General features: G+C 40.8%; 1 protein-coding gene across 1 annotated transcript in view; it reads right to left on the bottom strand.

Annotated features, from left to right (window-relative positions):
• The window catches only part of SLC13A3 (solute carrier family 13 member 3), a 62600-nt gene extending 41684 nt beyond the window's left edge, over window positions 1-20916 (bottom strand). Inside the window, exons 1-2 of the mRNA XM_070744682.1 lie at window positions 20760-20916; window positions 2358-2623 (exon numbers count right to left, since the gene is read on the bottom strand). Of these exons, the coding sequence (XP_070600783.1) occupies window positions 2358-2623; window positions 20760-20870 (377 nt within the window). The 5' untranslated portion in view covers window positions 20871-20916. The remainder of the gene's footprint in view (window positions 1-2357; window positions 2624-20759) is intronic.
• Between the last annotated feature and the right edge of the window lie 1849 nt (window positions 20917-22765).

Below are 22765 nucleotides of genomic sequence, written 5' to 3'. Positions count from 1 at the left end.
CCTGGTTTAGTGACTCCTAAGACTTCTAGCCATTCTTCATACTTCATAGTTATTATAATAGTGACCTATTATATTAAAGTTTGACTATAAACCTGAAGTATCTGAATTGCATAATAGGTGCTTCAGAAGTGTGGTTTATTGTAAGTGGATGAGAAGTTATTTATGGTCTACATGAGCACTCAATCGATGTCTTTTTTTGTATGGATTTAAGGCTGCAAGAAGAATTTTAGGTTATACATCTTTTTTTTAAAATAAATTTTTTATTGATTTTAAAAGTTTACATAAAACAAACATATAACAGTGCACAGTGCATGTGCCCATCACCTAACAACAACACACACCCCATCACCCCCACCACCCATACAAGAGGATTCAAGAAAAAAAAATTAATTGTTTATCTATTATTCCTTGGCTCTATCTTGATCAAGTATTACTAAAAGAGTGATTGCAATTTATTTTTCATATTTACATCACAGATTCTACTTAACATATACTCTTTTACCTTGTTCCATCGCACCATCAGCTTCTCCAATTTATTCTTATCAAAATTATTTAATCTTATTTCCATAATTTCAAAATGTATGTGATCCACCATATACCAGTACCAATTTTGTAGTGTCCATTTTGTAGAATCTTTCCATCCTAATACCATCACCGCTTGAGCACTTTCCAATGCTGCGGTTTTAATTTCCTTAAATTCTCCTAGTTCTCTATATTTGATTAAAATTGCTATTTCTTTTGTAATAATCCAATCAATGTTTAAAATTTTATTAATTTCATTCTGGACTACATTCCAGAATTTCTGAATTTCTGCACACTCCCAAATCATATGCATAAAAATCCCTTTTTTCTGGCATCCGTGCCAACATATGCCCTTCTCTTTCCCCTGGAAGTGTGCAATTTGTACAGGTGTATAGTACCATTTATGTAAGAGGTTAAAGGTATACATCAAATGGATTAATTTCATTAATGGAGAGGGATCAAATAGGAGTGATCAGAGAAGAAAATAAAACAAAACAGTCGTTCAATCTCACTAGGGCTAAATCAAAACCTCTTCTTCCTCCTCCAGTCCCCCAGTCTTTGGCCTTATGGATAAAACCTTGATATCATCACTGGTGTAGATGCAGTATATGTAATTGAGTATCATCAGCAAACTGGTGAGGATTAAACCCATTCCAAGTGATGCCATCTTCCCATTTAGGGAATGGGAAGAGAGAAGAGTCCTGAGAAAACCTGCAAATCGGGGACTTAACACTACTGGAATCCCCACCATCACTAACCTGCCCCAGAGGAAAGAGAAGAACCACTGCAACCACTGTGCCCTCCATGCTAATCCTTCCAAAGTCCTCTAGAAAGATATCTTGACCAATGTTATCAAAGATCATCAAGAGATCTGTAAGGGCCAGTACCTCTATCACTTCAATTTTGGCACTTCAGACTGAACTTTTGAACCCGAGATAAATGTAGAGGATATTTTGTTTAAAAGAAAACAATATCCTAGTCATTCAACTCCAAGTGTTTCTTTTCCTGCATGCCTACTGCAACAGATTGTAGGAAGTAAAGAAGAGATGGAGAATACATAGTATCAGACTTGTCAATTGTTGATGAATTCCAAGCCTCATGAGTTGTAGTTGATGTGGCCAATATTGAAGGAGGATGGGAATTGCAATATCACATATTGCCAACCCCTACAATAGCTTTGTGGCAACCAAAGTTATAAATCTGTTTTAATTTAGCCAGTGTCAAGCATGCTCTGCACTTTAATTCCATATAAAGAGAGGGGCGACATAAATATTGCAGAGAAAATGTTTGTATTCCTGACATGTTTTGAATTGAGAAATGTTTTCTCTAGAACCATGCCTTGTGCTTCTTATTCATGCCTTGTGCTAAATTGCTCTTGATTGTGTAACCCTTGGCTACAGAGTTAACACTGTGACTTATCTGTAACATCTTTGTTAAGCAATATATGATTTTTATCACTTCCAGTTCATGGGAAGTACATTAAAAATAAAAAGATATTACTTCATTGTAATCCAGTTTTCATGTTTTTAAATCACTTAGGTTCCATCATTTCAACAGGAGATTTATATATTTTCTCAAGTCTACCCATTGGGTTTAATGAGGCTTATCCCCAAATCAGTTGAAAAATTAGTTTAGACATTTTATTTTATCTCATTTGCTTTATTTAGTATTTTATTATTTCTATAGTTTCCCATCTCAACAAGTGAGTTTGAGCAGTATACATTGTAAGACATAAAAACAATCAAAAACAGCTAAGTGCAATGTCAGTCCACCCCTTCTTTTCTTATTTTGGATACAACTAAACCTTCATTTTAGTTGTTTCTGTAGTTACTTACCGAGCTGGTTGGACTCCCACTAACATAAGGATCCTTAATGCAATTCTACGATGCAGATTCCACTCTTCAATGGCAGCCGCCATGGTCAAGCCACTCAAAAAGAGGAAGTTGGTGTCTAAAAAGTATTGGGGACAAACTTTGTGGGCTGGGAGAATTCCAAGGAAAGGAAACAGAATTATAGGGAGAAGAGCAGTCACTGATAAAGGCAGCGCTTCGGTGCACCAATATATAGCCATCACCAAAATAACATAGAGACATTTTCCTTCCTGCAATGAAAAAAGAGGGGGGGGAGCATTATAAAGGATTTCTAAATAACTTTGAAAATTGCAAAAATATTCTCATTGATTATAACAGTAATGCTACAAGTTAGGTTTCTGTTAGCCTTGCAAGGTAGTACAGACCAACAGAGCTGGGAATATTAACTCTGTTTTGTAAGATGTTTGTTTGTTTGTTTATGTTTATCAAATGCATAGTGTTGCTATTGTGATTCTGAAGTGGCACAGAACAAATAGATAAAACTACATTTAAAAACCTCAAGTATAAAAAATATAAAATTCACATTAGCAGTATATACAGTATTATTATTATTATTGGTTATTTTAACAGAATTATGCAAGTGTGATGGTACCCCCACTCCTTAAAAACTATGGAGGGTGCTTTCTATCATGCTTTCATCCATCCTCCTCTTTCAGACTCAATTTTCATTTATTAGACCATTGTCTAGGCCAGTGATGGTGAACCTTTTTTTCCTTGGGTACTGAAAAATCGTATGTATGCACTATCGTGCTTTGGGCAAGTGCCCATACCCTACAATTTAATGCCTGGGGAGGACGAAAATAGCATCCCCTATCACCCAGAGGCCCTCTGAAGGCCAGAAATGGCCTTTTTCTCAACTTCTTGTGGGCCGAGTAGGCTCATGTTTTGTCCACCCCAGGCTCCAAGGGCTTCCCTGGAGCCAGGAGAGGGTAAAAACGCCCCAGAGGCTCCCTGGAAGCCAAAAACACCCTCCCAAAGCCTCTGGGCAAGCCAAAAATCTTTAACGCCATGGGTGGGTTTAAATCAGTGGGTGCTGATTAGTTATCCTAATCAGCATCCACTGACGTTCTCTATCATGTATAGCCTGCTTTGCTTGCACCTACCCATTGTGCCAGCCTAGGCAAACACTGACATTCTCTATGGATATATGCCAGTTCTGCAGCTCAGCAGAACTAGGTATAATTTTCTTGTGAAGTCTAAAGCCATTGCATACCTTCATACTTATTATAATAGTGATCTATTATATTAAAGTTTGACTATAAACATGAAGTATCTGAATTGCATAATAGGTGCTTCAGAAGTGTGGTTTATTGTAAGTGGATGAGAAGTTATTTATGGTCTACATGAGCACTCAATAGATGTCTTTTTTTGTATGGATTTAAGGCTGCAAGAAGAATTTTAGGTTAAAGGTATACATCATTAATTTCATTAATGGAGAGGGATCAAATAGGAGTGATCAGACATGAAAATAAAACAAAACAGTCCTTCAAATGAAAAAACCAAAGCATGAAAAAAACCAAGGAAAGAGAAACAGTATGGTTAGCTCAACATTCAATACAGTGGTACCTCTACTTACGAACTTAATTCATTCTGTGACCAGGTTCTTAAGTAGGAAATTTTTCTAAGAAGAAACATTTTTTCCCATAGGAATCAATGAAAAAGCAAATAATGTATGTGATTGGGGAAACCACAGGGAGGGTGGAGGCCCTGTTTCCTCCCAGTAGATTCCTAGAGAGGCCTCACAGAGGCTTCTCCCCGCCTTTTCTGGCCCTGTTTCCTCTCAGGAGATTCCTAGAGAGGCCCCACAGAGACTTCTCTCTGCCTTTTTCGGTTACAGTTTCGGAGGCTCATGTTTGTAAGTGGAAAATGGTTCTTGACAAGAGGCAAAAAAATCTTGAACACCCGGTTCTTATCTAGAAAAGTCCATAAGTAGAGGCGTTCTTCGGTAGAGGTACCACTGTATTTCAGAATGGCTGGGCATATACTGAAATAGAAACTACACAAGCTGAACTAAGAAATCTAGTCAATCATCCACTTAAGTGCAGCATGCAGAAACTTAGTTGGCAACAAGAGTTGGAAACAAGACTTATTAGACAAAAATTTTATTTCAGTCATTGACCAATAAAAGTGCTAGAAAAATAAGTATTATTCCAAGTCACATCATCTATCTTTATGCAAGTCATTAATCTTTATTCAAATACAGAAGTCACAAGCGCAGTACAGTAGTCCCTCGCTATACCGCGCTTCACCTACTGCAGCTTCACTTCATCGCGGGTTTCTGAGGAAGTCGATCGACAGATTTAAACAGCCTGCCGAACTCGATCGGCAGGTTTTTCAAAAAAATATATATATCTAAAATTGTAAATACTGTATTTAAACACTGTATCTAAAATAAATACTGTGTGGGAAGGGTTTATAAACACTTAAAACAATGAAAACTTACCAAACAATTACAATATAAATACTTAAATAAGTACTATCAGTCGATAAATTCCCCATCACGGATTTCACCTATCGCGGCCAGGTCTGGAACGTAACACCAGTGATAGGTGAGGGACTACTGTATCACCAACTTTAGGCAACGTGACTCTAAAATTTTGAGAACTGGGTAGAAAGAAGTATCATACATAATTTGAAAAAATGGGAAATTGCGGTCCTGACAAATGGGCTATTTGTGTTGTCTAAACCTGTTCTTCAGGTTTCCAAACATATCTATCAAAGCAGCCAAATTTGCCAACTATCAATTTTAACATAAATTGGGAACCAAAGTCGCTGCGCAAAGCAGCCATGTGGTAATTTGGTCAAAGGGCATCAGTTCCCATGGAAAGAGTAAAAAGTTGTAAATAGCATCTTTCTTGATTCTGCCAGCTTTGACATCTGCCTTGCTCTGCTCTATGGCAATGACTGATTAGTTTTGACCTAGCCTCTGAATTAGTTGAAATGTTCTTTTGAAAAAATAATTATTTGACTTGTTTAATGTTCAGAATGACTTTTATTGTTACAAATGCAAACTTTCTTATGAGCCTTGTGACTGAGTTAATTTTCCAACCACGTAATAATTGCCAGCTGAGTTGTTGTGTTTTACTGAGTTATGTAAGACATGTTTTATATAATCTGTTACCACAGAGGAATATGAAAAATATTTGGCAGTTTGAGTCTCACCAGATCAAGGCTGACTAAGTCTTCCATCCTTCCGATGGAAAATAAGGACCTAGATTGTTGGGGGAAATATGCTGGCTCAGTTAGAGAGGGCTGTAAAGCACTGTGAAGTGGCTTATAAATCTAAGTGCTATTGTTCTCCCTTATTTATTTATTTTGGACCTATTCCAATCAGTGCGGACCGAATGCCAATACAGTATTAAGAGATTGTAAGAATAAATGCTCAAAATACCTTTTAATGTCTACCTTTGCTATAAATATAAATATAGCAGATTATATATAATATATATTTCTTTATATATCTTTTCTTCTATTCCTATGTCTTTTCTTCTATTTTTTCATTGATATATTTTATTCCTATATCTTTTCTTCTATTCTTTCTTTGATATATTTTACTGTGAGTATATCCTCTGTAACCTCCGAGTCTTCGGAGAGGGGCGGCATACAAATCTAATAAATTATTATTATTATTATTATTATTATTATTATTATTATTATTATGTTTTGCACAAAATAAAATAAATAAAAATAAATAAATAAAACTTTGTATTTAAACAACAGCAAGAGTTTTCAGTTACAATCACAAAGACTGAGTTCCATCTCAACAGCTCAGAGCTGAGTAAGATCTCACTATAGAGGACAATGGTCTACAGCAGTGTTTCCCAACCTTGGCAAGTTGAAGATATCTGGACTTCAATTCCCAGAATTCCCCAGCCAGCATTCCCTGGCTGTGGAATTCTGGGAGTTGAAGTCCAAATATCTTCAACTTGCCAAGGTTGGGAAACACTGGTCTACAGAATGCGTAAAAAGGAGCATGAAATGTCTGTGCCTTCCTCTTACTTCTTCTCTCTCTCACCACCCATTCGCTAGTGTTGTTGGATTGGGGTTTTTTTTGCCTTTTCCTCTTATATATGGCATCATTTTTTCCCCAAATTGCAGTATGTAGGTGGCAGAAAAGCTGTGACAATACTTTTTCAATATCCAGAACAAATTGTGGGTCTCCTTGGAAAGTCTTGTGCAAGCTCCGGTGCAGGCCTCAACATCAATAATCACAGTGGCCTCTTTGGTGAACTCCCTAGCTCTTCTCGTGGGATATTTACAGGTGGTTCTCAACTTACAATCACAATTGAGTCCATAGTTTCTGTTTGCCCCATTTTATGACTTTTCTTGCCACAGTTGTTAAGCGAATCACCGCAGTTGTTAAGTTAGTAGCACGGTTTTTATGTGCACCTTGCTTACTCATTGACTTCATTCATAAGAAGGTTGCAAAAGGGGATCACAAGACCCTGCCTCCCCTGGACACCAAAACTGTCATAAATATGAATCAATTGCCAATGATCTCAACTTTCATCATGTGACCATGGGGATAGTGAAGCGGTCATAAATATGAAAAGCAGTCATAAATCTTTTTTTTTCAATGCCACTGTAACTTTGAACAGTCACTAAATGAACTGTTGTTAAGTACTTGTAGTCCATTTCAAATCTATTTCTATCCAAAAAAGTATACTAAGTAAATATACAATGATACCTTATCTTACGAATTTAATTGATTCTGGGACGAGGTTCGTAAGGTGAAAAGTTCGTAAGATGAAACAATGTTTCCCATAGGAATCAATGGAAAAGCAATTAATGCGTGCAAGCCCAAAATTCACCCCTTTTGCCAGCCAAAGCACCCATTTTTGCGCTGGTGGGATTCCCCTGCTGGGATTCCCCTGCAGCATCACAAAAACATGGAAGTCCGGAAGTGGGGTTTCCCATGGAGGGGAGCCTCAGGGGAATCCCAGCAGCACAAAAACAGGTGCTTCGCTGGCAACGAAAGTCCGGAGGTGGGGTTTCCCAGCGAGGGGAGCCTTTGCCTGATCACGGAAGTCCGGAGGCAGGGCATCCCAGCGGCAGCGGTGGGTTCGTAAGTGAAAATAGTTCGGAAGAAGAGGCAAAAAAATCTTAAACCCGAGGTTCATATCTCGAAAAGTTCATATGACGAAGGGTTCGTAAGATGAGGTATCACTGTATTAACATATATAAATTATACATAGAATATATATGAACACATACATTAAGTGTGGAAAAGTTTCTGGAGTTCGCTTGTCTCTCACTTTCTTTTGGAAAAGATGAGAGGTGGGGTACAGGGTTAAGGAATGTGGTCCAGGAAAAATATTCAAATATTTCTGTACATTGAGATGTCTTATTACAAAATGCATGTGTTGAATTTATTGAAGTGGAAGCTGCTGTTTCTAAAGAGGTTGCAGGCCCTTTCAGAAGCACTGTATAGAATTAGTAGAGCCTAGATTTATGTCAAATTCCCTGAAATGATAGACACATAGATCTAATGTTCTTGCTACCCCCAAAAATAAGACAGTTCTTGCTATCCCCAAAAATAAGACAGTGTCTTATATTAATTTTTGCTCCCAAAGATGTGCTACGTCTTATTTTCAGGAGATGTCTTGATTTTTTTCAATGAAGAATTCACATTTATTGCTGACCAAAAAAATGAACATTTATTATATACTTTACAGTACTTGTCATCACACACCAGCATAACCAGACAAACTGTGAATCCTATCAAGAATTTCTTAGTACTACTGTACTATTATTTCCATGTACAACAATTATACTTTCTTCAAATATATGTTATATATGTTGTGAAATGCTGTGAAACAAAACGTCTCCCACATCTTACTTTCGGGGGATGCCTTGTATTAGGCAATTCTACGAAACCTGTCCTATGTCTTAATTTCGGGAGTGACTTATTTTCGGGGAAACAGGGTAACGCTTAGGATATGTAGCAAAAGCTTTACTCTGAATTACTTTGTCTTGATTCTTTGTTTAATGGCATTGAAGCCTGCATCCAAAATATATTTTGATGCTCTCCTTTGACCTTGTTCCCCAGTGATTGCTCAAGTATGATTTTATGAAGACATTGACAAAATCTGAATGTGATGCCCTTTTATTGTGGCATAAAAGCTTGTAAAGCTAGCTATTCTGTCTTTGTCTCTAATTCATTGATGGGAAGGCATAAGTCTACCTTGGATAGTGTCCCATGAGACCAGTGACTGAGAAACTCAGCTTCCCAGCCCCAACAGGCTAGACTCCATAATGATTTCAACCATTCTATTTTACGTTTTTATTGTTAGAAGTTATTATCTCATTTTTATAAATGAAAATAAAGATCAGAAAGAATAGAATCAGAAAGTAGAAAAAGAGGCAAAGAAAGAATAGAATCAGAAAGTAGAAAAAGAGGCAAAAAAGTAGTAAGAAGAGGCAAAAAAATCTTGAACACACAGTTTTTATCTAGAAAAGTTCTTAAGTAGAGTCTACTGAGAGGGGCAGCATACAAATCTAATAAATAATAATAATAATAATAATAATAATAATAATAATAAAATAATAATAATTAAGTAGAGGTACCACTGTATTAGAATTCCCTTCTCCATCTCCATTTCCATTTTAAGCTCTTTCTATGGATTTTGTTGCAACATTTGTGTGTTTGCCTTCTCAAAATATCTTCAACTAAAGTTCAACAAAAGTGATCAGTGAAACTTCTAAAATACACCATGGTTGTGGGTGTGTATATGTACATGTCTGTGCCTTTGTCTGTGTTTGTGTCTGTGTCTGTGCATGCAATTCTAGAGTATAGGTTGCTCATCTCTGCGTTGTATTCACAGCAAAGCAAACACTAACGTAAAAACAGAGGATTGCCAATAAAGCTATTTGGCAAGAGTCAGGAAAAAGAGAAAAAAGTGCTTTTCTGTAGAATTAATACAGAGAACTCACTATAATAATAGAAGACAGATTGATAGCCACTAGGAGCCAAGGACCTCAAAACAGAATCAACAGATTAATGGAGAATTATTGACTACTCATTAGGTATGTGCTGCCTCCGCTTTCAGGAATTGAAATTCAGGAACTGCCTTTGAATTATCTGTTACTGGAAGGAACAACTGGAGGAAGCTGGTACTTCAAGCTTTGCTTCCACGTCACTCAAAATAACAACACTGTATGTAAATGGGTGCTAGACTAGGCAAGACTTTGATATGATCCAGCAAAGCTCTTTTGTTTGTTTCTTTTTTCAATGAAGGTATAGTCCAAGCGCCAGCAGTAATATAATGAAAAGTTTCATCTGGTATAAGCACACTTAATATGCTCATAAATATTTGGGTTCCCAACAGGTTCCTTCATATCTGCCAAATTCAACACTCCACCCAACATTTTATATTGAAATAGAAATATTTTTGTTTTATGAAATTTACATGCCACTGAAACTTTGAGCAACCAAACTAAGGTTAAATATATACATAAAAATCAGAAAGTAACTTTGCAGTCCTGTGATAGGGCAGGTATATGAACTCAATTCAAACAAAAGTATCATATTCCAAGAGGAAAGAATTCACAATGCATCTGTTTTCCAAAGCCTACTGGAAAAACCAAATTTAATCCCCTTTGTAAAATTGCAAAGAAAGCCAGATTGTTTATAATTGTACCCTGCTATCCAGAAACAAAAAGGTAAATAGAGTTCATTCAACTAAAGTCAGAAGGTCTCCTTTTAGGATTAATGGATAGTTTTTTTAAAAAGAAATAGAAGAATATTTTAGTATATGATTATTGCAGCACGATAGTTATATTCACAGCGATGCAAAGATTTGATACAATCCACTATGGAGGACTGGTGAAACTGACAGATTTTTTTCTGAAATGGGTAAATTGATTTTTTTTCTATCTACATGTAATATTGACTGGAAACCTCTTGAGGTTTCTGTAGGCCAGATTTTTTAAAAATTAAAAATTAAAATATTGCTGTTTTTCCTTGGCTTGCAGTTCACATAGCAAAGCTTTCAATATTTGATGTGACAAGAAGTTCTACTCTTCCACAGGTTGTTGATTTGGGCTGAGAGAGCATGACTGACCGAAGAATAGCCAGCTGGCTTCCATATCTCTGCAAGGGCTGGATTCTGGGTTTCTCTTGTTTTGGTACAGCATCTTTAACCACTATAACAGACTGTCAAGCTCGCAGCCTATGGACCAAATGTGTCATGTGCTGGCTGCATTCATATCCAGTTTAGCAAAGGGGGAGGCAGTAAGAATACGTCCAGGCGGAGGTTGCAACTTACTCTGCTACCAGTGCTGATGTGGATGATTGGTGTGCATGTGCATGCGTCCGGCATGCATGCATGCATTGGAGCAAGATTTGGCTTCTGTGCATGTGCAGGAAGCAAATCTTGTGAGAAGATATGCGGGTGTGCAAGATTTTGGCATTTTTGCTTCTGCACAAAATTGTCAAAATCTTACGTGTCTGCACCCGTATGTCCTCTTGCAAGATTTTGCTTCCTGCACATGTGCAGAACCCAAATCTCGCTCCAACACGCCCACCCACCTTTCACCTGGAGCTGGGCCCAGAGCTCCATTTTGGCTACCGGAACACCAATCCCCCTGTCCAGGTAGGAACCCAATACTGATTATTATTATTATTTATTATTATTTATTATTATTTATTATTTTTATTATTATTATTATTATTATTATTATTATTATTATTATTATTATTATTATTATATTTACATGCCGCCCTTCTCCGAAGACTCGGAGCGACTCACAGGGTACAATATAAAACAATGCGTACACAAATCTAATTAATTAAAACTATAGGCTAAGATCCCACTACAGTATATTAAAAAGAGTCAACCAACTCAGTCACAACCACATATCACATTTGGTAGTTGGGGGGCGGGGCATGAATATGTCACGTGACAATGCTGTGACGACATGAGTTTGACACCCCTGTACTATACAGTACAGTACTAGCATTCTTGAGTAGGAAACAATGTGTATCAGAACAGGACCCATTATTTTTATAACCCTAAAAGTTGATAATCCATAACAGAAGAAGTTGAATAAAATTCAGCACTCGAAGTTTAAATATCCCTCCTCAAATTTCTTTACCATCAGATTCTCCTTCAAACATGCAGGCTTTAAAGGCACTGGACAAAGAACGCAGTAGACCAGAGGTTAACTTTTTTCCTTCTCTAGTTGCAAATGCTGAAACTTAACTTCTTGCAGTAGAAACCCCATTCATTTACGCCAACGGCCTTATTCATCTAATCAGCTTCAGAGTAGGGATTCTTTGTAGGATTATTGCAGGAAATAATTATACCTGTCTCCTCGTCTGCTATGATCTCATTTATTATCAGTCCTACTGTCTTGATAATATTCATATTATTTTAAACACATGCAAGTTAAAACTCATTTCAGATTATATCTACTTCAGTTCTAAGAATAACATAAGAATACAATAGAATTGCTTCATTTTAGGACTAAGATATAAGAAACAAGTTTCCCTAGATGTATAGGCAAAAAGTGCTGCATTATCAGATCCAACAACTGAACTTCCAAGTAAATGGCCAGATAGATATGCCAGCCATCTTAAAATACTATTTTCAATGGTAGAAATAAAGAGCCTTAGCTTCTATTCCTTCTGGTTTATGTGAATGTGAACATGTATTTGAATGTAGTTAGAGAAAGTTTAATTAGCAAACAAAGTATCTAAAAAGATCCAGTTTGGTATAATGATTATAGACACCAGGCTAGAAACCAGGATATTGAGAATTCTAGTCCTGCGTTCGGCAAAGCTGACTTAGTTACTTAGAGTCAGTCACTTTCTTTTGGCCCCAAGAAGGCAGCGATGGCAAACCATTTCTGAAAATGTCCCAAGAAAGCAATTGCCAGGAGTGCAGACTGCCTTGAAGACACTAAAAAAAAAGAAAAATATTCATTCCGTGATTTTTATAGCTCTGCCAAGCGAGCAGACCAATGAATGAGGAAATTTAACAGGGAGTCCAGTGATATTAAGAGTTATTGTCCTTGTATGTACAAGACAGTTGAGTTGGCAAAATATAAACAAACTAACAATGTAAAACAGAGGAGGCCTTATGAAAGAGATCACTTTAATACGGAATGCATGCCAGACAGGCAGGTACAGGCTTAAAGAAATCCAACAATACATACAGGGTTATATAGCAAGCCTTGGCTGAGGCAGGAACCAATCATATACACAGTAACTTTCCCGCTTACAAAGTAACTATGGAACGCGCCCTATCAGAACCTTGGATAGGGACGCCAATCGCACGGCTCTAACCGGCCGGCTGTTTCTAAGCAAACACAGCACTCCTAACCCCTTGATTGACACATACATAGTCTTTTAAATATGCCGGTTTGTAGCGCGTTCTCTCTGAGCGCCGGGGCATGCCCGCCTGCTCTGAAAACCTTTCCAAATTTGCTTCTTGCAATCCCTCCTCTGAAACCCTTATTTCCTCACCCCTTAAAGGGTCCGACGATGCGTTTTCCCCTGACAGTCTGACGGCCAGCTGCAGCGGATTCAGAAGCGATCCCGGCTGCTCCTCTTCTCCTTCCTTTTGACCATCACACGCCCTATTAACCCGAATCTGGTCTAAATGCCTCTTCCAAACCCTTCCATCTTCCAGCTCAATTTCGAAAGATCGAGGTCCCAGCTCCCTCCTTACGGTTCCCCTTTCCCAATTCAGTCCTCCCGAGTAAGCCCTGACAAACACCGTGTTACCTATTTTAACCTGTCGATTTGGGGTTACTGGCCACTGTACCGTTTGAGAGTACCATGGGTGCAGTCTGTCCAGAATGATGCGGAGCTTGCGACCCATCAACAGTTCGGCTGGGGTTTTACCTGTAGCCACGCAAGGGGTGGAATGTTGCGCTAGCAACAAATCTGCTATCTTTTCTTGCCATGAACCCTGTGGCATCCTCTTAAGGGCGTCCTTCACAGACCTAACTGCCCGTTCCGCCTGGCCATTACTGGCCGGATGCCAAGGCGAGCTTAATGCATGTCTGATGCCAGCAGATGCCAGGAATGTCTCAAAGTGCACCGCCGTGAACTGGGGACCGTTGTCCGAAACGAGAAGGTCGGGGAACCCATGAGTGGCAAATAGAGTCATCAGGGCGTCTATGATAGCTTGAGCGCAGGTAGATCTGAGCAGGACAACCTCCACCCACTTAGAATGGGCATCCACGACTATCAAAAAGGTCTGTCCCATAAAGGGACCGGCGAGATCAATATGTATGCGAGCCCAGGGACCAGCAGGCGGCTCCCATGCCAGCGGCTCGGCTCGAGGCGGGAAAGGGCGGCTTTCCTGGCAAACTTTACAACTAGCGACCCTTAACTCCACCTCCTTATCCAATCCAGGCCACCACACATAGTCCCGAGCTAAACTTTTCATGCGCACGATGCCTGGGTGATTTCTGTGCAACATTGCAAGCACCTGGCCCCTCAAGGTTTCCGGGATTACCACCCTGCTTCCACGCAGCACCACCCCTTTTTCCACAGAGAGCTCAGACTGACATCTAAAAAATGGGACAAACACATCGGCTGGGGCTGTGGCTGGCCATCCCCTTAATACCCATTGCCTTATTTGGGATAGAATGGCATCCCGGCCGGTCACTCCGGCCACTTCGGTTGCAGAGATGGGAATTCTGCTCTCAGATAGAGCAAACACGGAGCACGTTGGAGCAGGGTCGACGAGAACATCAGGCAGCGGACATCTGCTCAGGGCATCAGCGTGTGCTATGTGGCGACCTGGCTTGTAGGTCAGCGTGTAACTATAGTTCGCTAGGAAGACGATCCAGCGTGACATCCTTGGTGATAGGACCACTGGGCTCTGACGGCTTCCCGATAACAGTCCAAGCAGTGGTTGGTGGTCTGTGACCAACTCGAACTGTCTCCCATATAAATAATCGTGGAACCGCTTGACCCCTGCAATAAGTGCCAGCGCCTCTTTGTCTATATGACCATAGTTTCTTTCAGCTGGCGCCAATGTGCGAGAGAAAAATGCCAGGGGGGCTTCGGCTCCATTGGGCAACCTGTGACTAAGGACAGCACCCACCCCATGCTGTGAAGCATCACAGGTCAATGTTAAAGGTAAACCTGGGGAGTACTGGGCCAGCACGTTATTGGACAGCAGTAAGTCCTTGACCCCATTAAAAGCCGATTCCTCCCTTCCACCCCAGTGCCATTTCGCATGTTTGTCCAAAAGCCGGTGCAAAGGCTCGGCCACCGACGCCTTATGCGGAATGAATATCGCGTAAAAATTTAAAAGTCCTAGGAAGGCTTGTAGCTCAGTCTTAGATCGTGGCCTGGGGGCCTCCCTAATTGCCCGTGTCTTTTCAGGGGTGGGGTGAATTCCCTCCCCATCAACAATAAAGCCCAGGAATTCCACCCTTGGGACACCGAAAACACATTTTCTTTCCTTAAGCTTCAGCCCCGCATCCCTGAACTTGGACAAAACCTTTCGTACTCGATCCATCAACTCGTCGGTGGAACTCCCCGACACCAGGACGTCATCGAAGTAGGGCACCGTGCCATCGAGCCCATACAGTAACCTCTCCATCAGGCCCTGGAATAGCCCTGGGGCAATAGAGACCCCAAATTGTAAACGGTGACACTTAAAAACCCCTCGATGGGTAATGATTGACTGCGCCTCTGCAGCCAGGGGGTCAACTGGAAGCTGCTGATAAGCCTGAGATAAATCCAGCTTCGCGAACACCTGACCTTTTCCCAAAGTATGCAGCAGCTGTTGCACCACTGGCAATGGATATGAATGGTGTGCCAACGCTTTGTTAATGGAACATTTGTAGTCCCCACACAGCCTAATTCCCCCATCCCCCTTAAATGCAATGACTACCGGGGTTTCCCATTTAGCCTGATCAACCGGCTCTAGCACCCCCTGGGCGATCAGTCTGTCCAGTTCCTCATCAACTTTCGGCCGGAGGGGAATGGGCACCCTGCGGGCTTTCAAACGAACCGCTGGTTCCTGTGGGTTTAACCCGAATGAAATTGGGGATCCCTTGTAACAGCCCAACTGACCATCGAATACGGTAGGAAACTCCCGTGCCAAAATTTCAAACTTCCCCATATCAGTTACAGCATTTACCCCAGTCACAGAAAGTCCCAAAGCCTTGAACCAGTCCAACCCTAAGAGATTAGAGAATGGCCCATTAATAATAATAAGAGGCAAATTGCCCACAAAAGTTTTGTAACGAACTGGAAAATAGCCCTCCCCCACAATAGGTATTGGAGTCCCTTGATAGTCTTTAAGTTGCACCGAGCATGGAGACAGGCGACCTCTGCAGGCAGCTGGAAAACAGCGCTTCAATGTTGTCCAGGAAATCAAGGAATGGGCAGATCCAGTGTCCACCTGCATAGGGCACCTCGAAGAACCCAACTGGACCACCAAAGAAATCTTCTCCGCTGAACTGGACATCTCCTTCACGAAAGTGGTAGCCAAACGTGGCCGACTATAGATAGCGTTGCAATCCTCACGCCGGTTGGACGGAAATTTTTTCTGCCATCGGGGAATAAAACTCTGGGGCTCTCGTTGCTCTCGGCTAGCGGCTGCAGAAACTCTGCGAGAACGGCAGACCCTGGAAAGGTGCCCCTTTGCACCACACTGCCAGCACACGGCATCACGGGACGGGCAGGAGGACCTCAGATGGTTGCCCCCGCAGCCCTGACAAGGAGCCTGGGGTGGCCTGGGACGGGTAACAGGAACGTCTCGGTTCCTACTCGGTGCCAATTTACACACCTCCTCCTCCTCTGCTTCGTGACTTCCCTCCTCCTCTGGGAGAACGGTGGCCTTATCAGCGGCAACCGAAGCTTTTCGGGTTACATTGACGGTGCTGTCCATGGCTGCCAGCGACTGCGTTGACAGCTCAAACGCACGAGCCTCCGCCAGCGCAGCCTGAAATGTCAAATCCCTAATGGCCAGGAGACGCCGCTTAAGCCGACCGTCTCTCACCCCTATTACAAGCCTGTCTAGGAGATAATCATTCAGGTCTGCAAACTCGCAATAAAGTGCCGCGCGACGCAGGGCGGCCACATAGTCATTTATAGATTCCCCCTCAGCTTGATTCCGCTGGTAAAATTTGTAGCGCCTCGCACACCGGGACGGGGCTGGGGCATAATGATCCTGCAAGGTTTTTAGAAAGTCTTCCCAAGAGACATCGTGGATCGAAGTAGGGGCAAACAATGCTCGAGCCGTTTCGAACATCTCGGGGCCACAAAACCCCAGGAAATAAGATCTTTTCCTGTCACCGGATATCTCCATGTACCCATTGGAGATTAAAAAGCAATCGAAACGGGCAACATAGGAATCCCATGTCTCCCCTTGGGGATTGAAGGGGGCGAAAGTAAGTTGCACTGACATTGTCACTTACGTCCAAGCATAGAAATCCTGAAGAAATGGCGAGAATCCTCGTCGCCAGTAAAACAGAGGAGGCCTTATGAAAGAGATCACTTTAATACGGAATGCATGCCAGACAGGCAGGTACAGGCTTAAAGAAATCCAACAATACATACAGGGTTATATAGCAAGCCTTGGCTGAGGCAGGAACCAATCATATACACAGTAACTTTCCCGCTTACAAAGTAACTATGGAACGCGCCCTATCAGAACCTTGGATAGGGACGCCAATCGCACGGCTCTAACCGGCCGGCTGTTTCTAAGCAAACACAGCACAATGAATGTTTGTTTGTAGTGAAGTACTATAGCTTTAAGAGGGAGTGTTGCAAATTGCCATAAGAGGGAGCCAGAAAGCATCATTCTCTGCTCTTTCTGCTGATTCACTGTGACTGATGTAGTAAGCTCTGATGTATGTTTGATATGTAAGACAAAGACAGACTTATAATATTATTATTATATGAGAGATATTGACTGATTTGAATGTGTATGACCGGACTGTTTAACGTGACTGTGCTATTTCTAAAAACAATATTTTATACATTTTAATGTATGTTTTTGTATGACTGAATTACTCATATCTCCTGGATATTTGCTGGAATCCCATGTTTCATCTATGCATGTCCTTGATAGTTCAAGGGACGTTCTGCACACTCCTTAACAGTCCTCATTTAGTTGCTCTCTCAGACAGTGACAATTAAAATTGCCAGAAAAATAATTTTCTGACTGATGTCCACATTTACCATCTTCACAGCATCTCTCTCTTTCTCAGTCATGTATTCACATTATGGTCAGTTAGTATACCTCATCCTATATAAAATCATAAGCATATTTGCAGTCACATGATTTTTCATTTAGCAATCACTTTGCTTAATGACTTAAACCTAATTGCAGACACCGAGGACTACCTGTGGAAACAATTTGATTTTCATGGTGTAAGGAAAAATACTATCGACTTTCTATCTGATTGATGGGAATGCAGTTTAGAAGAGAAACAATGCAGCTGAAGGACACTAAATTGTGTAAGTAGTGCCACACCGTTGTCCTGAACATATTCAGGAATGGTCAAATAGAATATATAGTCAATATAGACAAGATTCTTGAAAGCATTAGTGCTGGATTTTATTGCACGATTGCAGATCTTTTAACCTGAAAGACACTTAGACTAAAGGTGCAGATGAGACAGGGATATTTTCTCAGAGAATTGGAATCGAGAGTCCTAGTTGGTCTCACTTGTGCCAACAAAGCTCTGAATATTTCAGAACTTGGCAAGAGGGGGGGAAAGGGTGATAATCCTAACATTTGTAAGAAAATTCTATACCATTTTTTCTATGTTTATGTTTTTTTTAAATCCTATTCCACTTCTAATATTATTGTACATGAGTTTGTATCATCTATATATGTATTGAAATAGCCAAAAATAATGTACAATTACACAGTAGATGATACATGGAATGACAAATTTAGGAAATGGCCAAATAATTGCTTAAAAACTTTTGATCAAATTGTTTTGTACACTGGATTACAATTTTAAACTACGGTACTTGCTTGTATATTAAAATGTACGGGACTTATTCTATTCTGAGCATTCTCTCTGGAACATCTTTTCTGATCAAAATATAAAATGTAACAATGAAATATCTTGGAAGCAATGACCAAGAAAGAAGAGACAAAAATTGGAATAAGCAATGTTATTTTATTAATACGTTTTGCTTGAAGCACAGGAAATAAAAATGTTTTGTTTTTGTCACAAGCACTGATGATATTATCAAGTACAGGTAATGAAACGTCTTCATGAAACCAACTAAGCTCAGAGACTATGCCTTATTTCAACTCTGAGCTATAAATAAGGATGCCTTATTTCAACTCTTGAGCTACAAATATTCTTCTTTATTGGTACAAAAACATTTGTCTGGACTAGGAATATGAAAAAACAATAATGACAAAGCTCTGGATATTTCTCTAGGAAAAATATTCACATCCTTGTGATATGAATGGGAAGCAGTTCTTGAACCAACCAAGCAATCCGGAACTGTGATTTTTCATATTTTACAGAATGGAATGAAGGCTTCTCCAAAAATTTGAGATAGTCTTCTTCAATTAAAATATTCAGATTTAGGATGCTGCATTAATAGACAATCTTGTACCAGGGAATCATACCAGGCCAGAGAACAGTGGCTACAATGTTTAGCTGGAGAAAATTAATTTTGTAGAGAACAGTACATGGCTCACAGTATTCTTGACTGGGTGGTAGAGAAGAGTTATTCTCCTACATCTGCAAGTCTTCTAACATAGCAGAGAGGAAACTGGAACTTTAAAGGCACAGAAATATTATTTTCCTGAGATTAAAAATTGAGGAATTATTGAATTAAATAATATATCATTATATGATATAATATAGAGAATTGTTAGATAAATTGTAATATAAGTAAAGATTTAGTAAATAAGATAAGTTATACTGACAAATATATGGAAGAAATAGATACTGAAAGGAATTAGAAATGTAAATATTTACAATATATGTATATGAAATTTTGTACTGATCTTTAGCTATAATTAAGATAGGAAGTTGGGTTCTTAAGATTCTATGTTTATATGTTAAGTCATGTCAAGTTTTTTGTGTGTGTGTGTGTGTGTGTGTATATATATATATTATATATTAAATTATAATAATATAATAATATATTATAGTATTTTAATTATAATAATAATTATAATAATTATAAATTTATAATATAAATTATAATATATTATATATATAAAAGAAATATTATTTTCCTACAGAGATTAATGGTTTAAATTTGAAGAAAAAATACTCCTTTGAGGCAAATATTTCTTAGAGATAAAACTGTGGGAAAAGGAAAGAAACCTGAAAACGGAGAAAGAAAATACATTTGGTGTCTATGATATTGAACAACTATCAGTGCAAGTCAGCTTATATTTTCAAAGATTGATTCTCAGCTGGAAACGTCAATTGTCTCCAAGTTGCTGCCCTTCAGACACACTGGATTAGAACTGTTTTGAGTCATTCTGATCTTCGGTCATCAAAAATCATACTGGCTGGTGTGTACAATCAATAAATTGTAGGAGACCAGGATGAAGCACCAACAACTTTAAGCTCCTCTGAATTGTTAAGCGAAAAATAAAAATATTTGAAATTAAAAAAATACGTTTGCAGGAATCAGAAAACTAGTAATTATTACCCAGAACTATGATAGTAATATTTTAGAATCCTGAGAGAGCACAGATTAACTGGCATGGATTAAGTGGGTGGGACATTAAGCAGAAGAGTTGATAGAGCAAAAGGAAGGGGTGGAAAATCAAGTTACCCAAAGAGATGAGTAAGAGGAATGAGGAACAAGGACCAATGTCAAAGAGTTGTTTCTGGGAATCTCCGGAGGCTGTTCCAGAGAAGAAGTCCTTTATGAAAGGGAAGCCTTTAATTAGAGCTAATACTGCTTTACTTTTGCTTAATCAAAGTTTTAAAACTTTTATATATATAAAACTAAAATTATAAATAAATTTTATTTATAATTTTTTAATTCTTTGCTTAACAAATGTTGGAGAAACAATGAAAAGGCAGAGATTTTAGTTCAGCAAAGCGGAGGATAGACTATTTCTCTCCCCCCCCCCCCCCCCGCTTTAACTACCACCTGCCAACGGTGACAGTCTGAAAGTTATTTGAACCGAGCTTCCCACATACTTAAGGGGGGGGGCATAAATCACCTGCTCAGATGTTGCTCATCTTAAGTTCAAAGACAAAAATAGGAAAGATTGGGGCCCCAGCTTGGTCGGCGGAGCAGCTCGGTGGTTACCCCACAGGGTGAGGGACACGGAGTCCGGGACTCGGGACGCAGAAAGCACGAAGGAAAAAGAAGCTTTTCCTAAGGGGGCAAGAGTATCAGAAGTGCGAGTCGTACCCTAGAAAGGGCGGCGGCGGGCAAGGCGTTACCTTGGGGGGCAGGCTGAAGAGGATGGGCAGCAGCAGCAGCGGAGCGCACAGAAGCACCAAATAGCGGCGGATACACCACACTTTCTTCACTAGGGCTCCCAGCGCTGCCATACCCTGACACAGCCCACGGGACCGGCTTAAGAGAGAGAGAAAGACCGGCCAAGGCACCGCGACCGAGGTTTTATCTCGGGGGAAGGAGGAGGAGGAGGCAGGGTGTTGTTTATTTTACCAGGGGAGGGGAGTAGCGGGCCGGACCGAAGCAGGGGGCTCTTCCAACCCATTCCTGCTCCTCCGTACCAGCCCTCGGGCACAAGTACACGAGCCTCCAAAGCGCTATTTGGCTCCGCCTCGTCCTCTCACGCCGCCTCTACTAGCCTCAGACGAGGAGAATCGAGAAGGCGGTTTTGGCGCCGGAACAACCCCCTGGCGAGGCGACGCACGGGCTCTTGTTCAAATTGGGCTGGTTGGTTCGTGGGGAGGCGTCGAGAAAAGTGGCAGAAGGGCAGCGGGGTCAGGCCAGAAAGAGTCAGGCCAGATGCATCAACCTTGCTACCCCTCACCCGCTCCCATTTCCTGCCAGGCCTCGTTTCCTAACATCAGACCGCCCGACGGAGGCTATCATTTTCGAGCGGGGATAATAATACAAGTCGCCCTCGCTTGACGACAGTTCGTGTAGTGGCCGTTCAAAGTTACAACGGGCCTGAAAAACGTGACTTATGTCCTTTTCTTTCACACTTACACCCGGGACGGATTCCCATTACTGCCACTACTGATGCGCTCCGTGCGCAGATTCGCTTCTCTTGCATGCGTGCGCATGTGTGCCAGCGTGTTTTTGCTTCTGCGCATGCAGAAGTCTTAGTCTTCGGAGTGGGCGGCATACAAATCTAATAAATAATAATAATCAAATCTTGCGCACGCACAATTTTGGCAATTTTTTTTGGATTCTGTGCATTTCAGAGTTTCTGTCATTGGTTCCCCCCCCCCCTTTTAAAATATGCTATATGAAGTAGACCCAGAGACAGGGTTTTGAGCAATCGGTACTTTTATTCAGCTCAGAGAATTAGTGACAGCTCAGCAAAGCAAAGTGACAATTCAGCGAGTACCGACTGACTCTGCCTGGAGAAACCGCTCCTTTTATACATTTGCGGTTCCCGCCAAAGCTAGAGCCGGCCGCGTCTGAGCCAATCAGGAGCGACTTCCTGCTTGGGCTCAGACAGCGCTGGAAAGAGGAACAAACTATTTACAGAGTTACAAGGTAGCCATTTCAGGATACAACACCCCTCCCCTCATAGTTGGACACATCCATCAAGAAAGCCATGTGACAAAGTCGTCCAATCGGTGGGGCCTCCGAGGAGCTCGCGCTGACCTGCGCAGTTCAATTTCTCCTTCGCCATCGACTGTGGAGGATGGCTCGCCGCTGTTCTCCCGGCGCGGCGGACTTGGCCTGGCGGGCCCAACGAAGGCTTCGGAGGACGAGGATGGCTCGGCGTCGCTGGATGGTTCCCCCTGGCCCGATAAGTCTCTTTGCGTGTTTCTTAGCTCGGGCAATGTACAAAAGTCTGTTGAAGGGGGAGAGTCCATGTCAGCGGTTTGTGGCAATTGATTTTCTGCTCGCTTTCGAATGTGGTCTATGTGTCGTTTCCACAAACGACCATCCTCCAGTTTTACAATATAAGTCTTGGGTGCATTTTGCTTAACAACAATTCCTTTCATCCAGTTTACATTTCCATCAAAGCTTTTTACATATACATTTTGTCCCAAATACATTTCTCTTTCAGGTTTTACACACATTTGTTTATTATTAATACAGAACCTTGGGTTTAGCCTGTCTAGTGGTGACCTCAACTTTCTTCCCATCAATAACTCTGCAGGGCTTACATGTGTGTGTGAGTTAGGGGTAATGTGCTGGGTTAGTAAGAATTGGTCCAAGTTTTGTTGCACATCCCCAGGGCCTGACCTGCGCAATGCCTCCTTTGCCACCCGAACGTAACGTTCTGCCAATCCGT

The sequence above is a fragment of the Erythrolamprus reginae genome, chromosome 3 (assembly GCF_031021105.1).
Source record: "Erythrolamprus reginae isolate rEryReg1 chromosome 3, rEryReg1.hap1, whole genome shotgun sequence".
Classification (NCBI taxonomy): Eukaryota; Metazoa; Chordata; class Lepidosauria; order Squamata; family Dipsadidae; genus Erythrolamprus; species Erythrolamprus reginae.
This window is presented reverse-complemented; position numbering and strand designations above follow the sequence as displayed.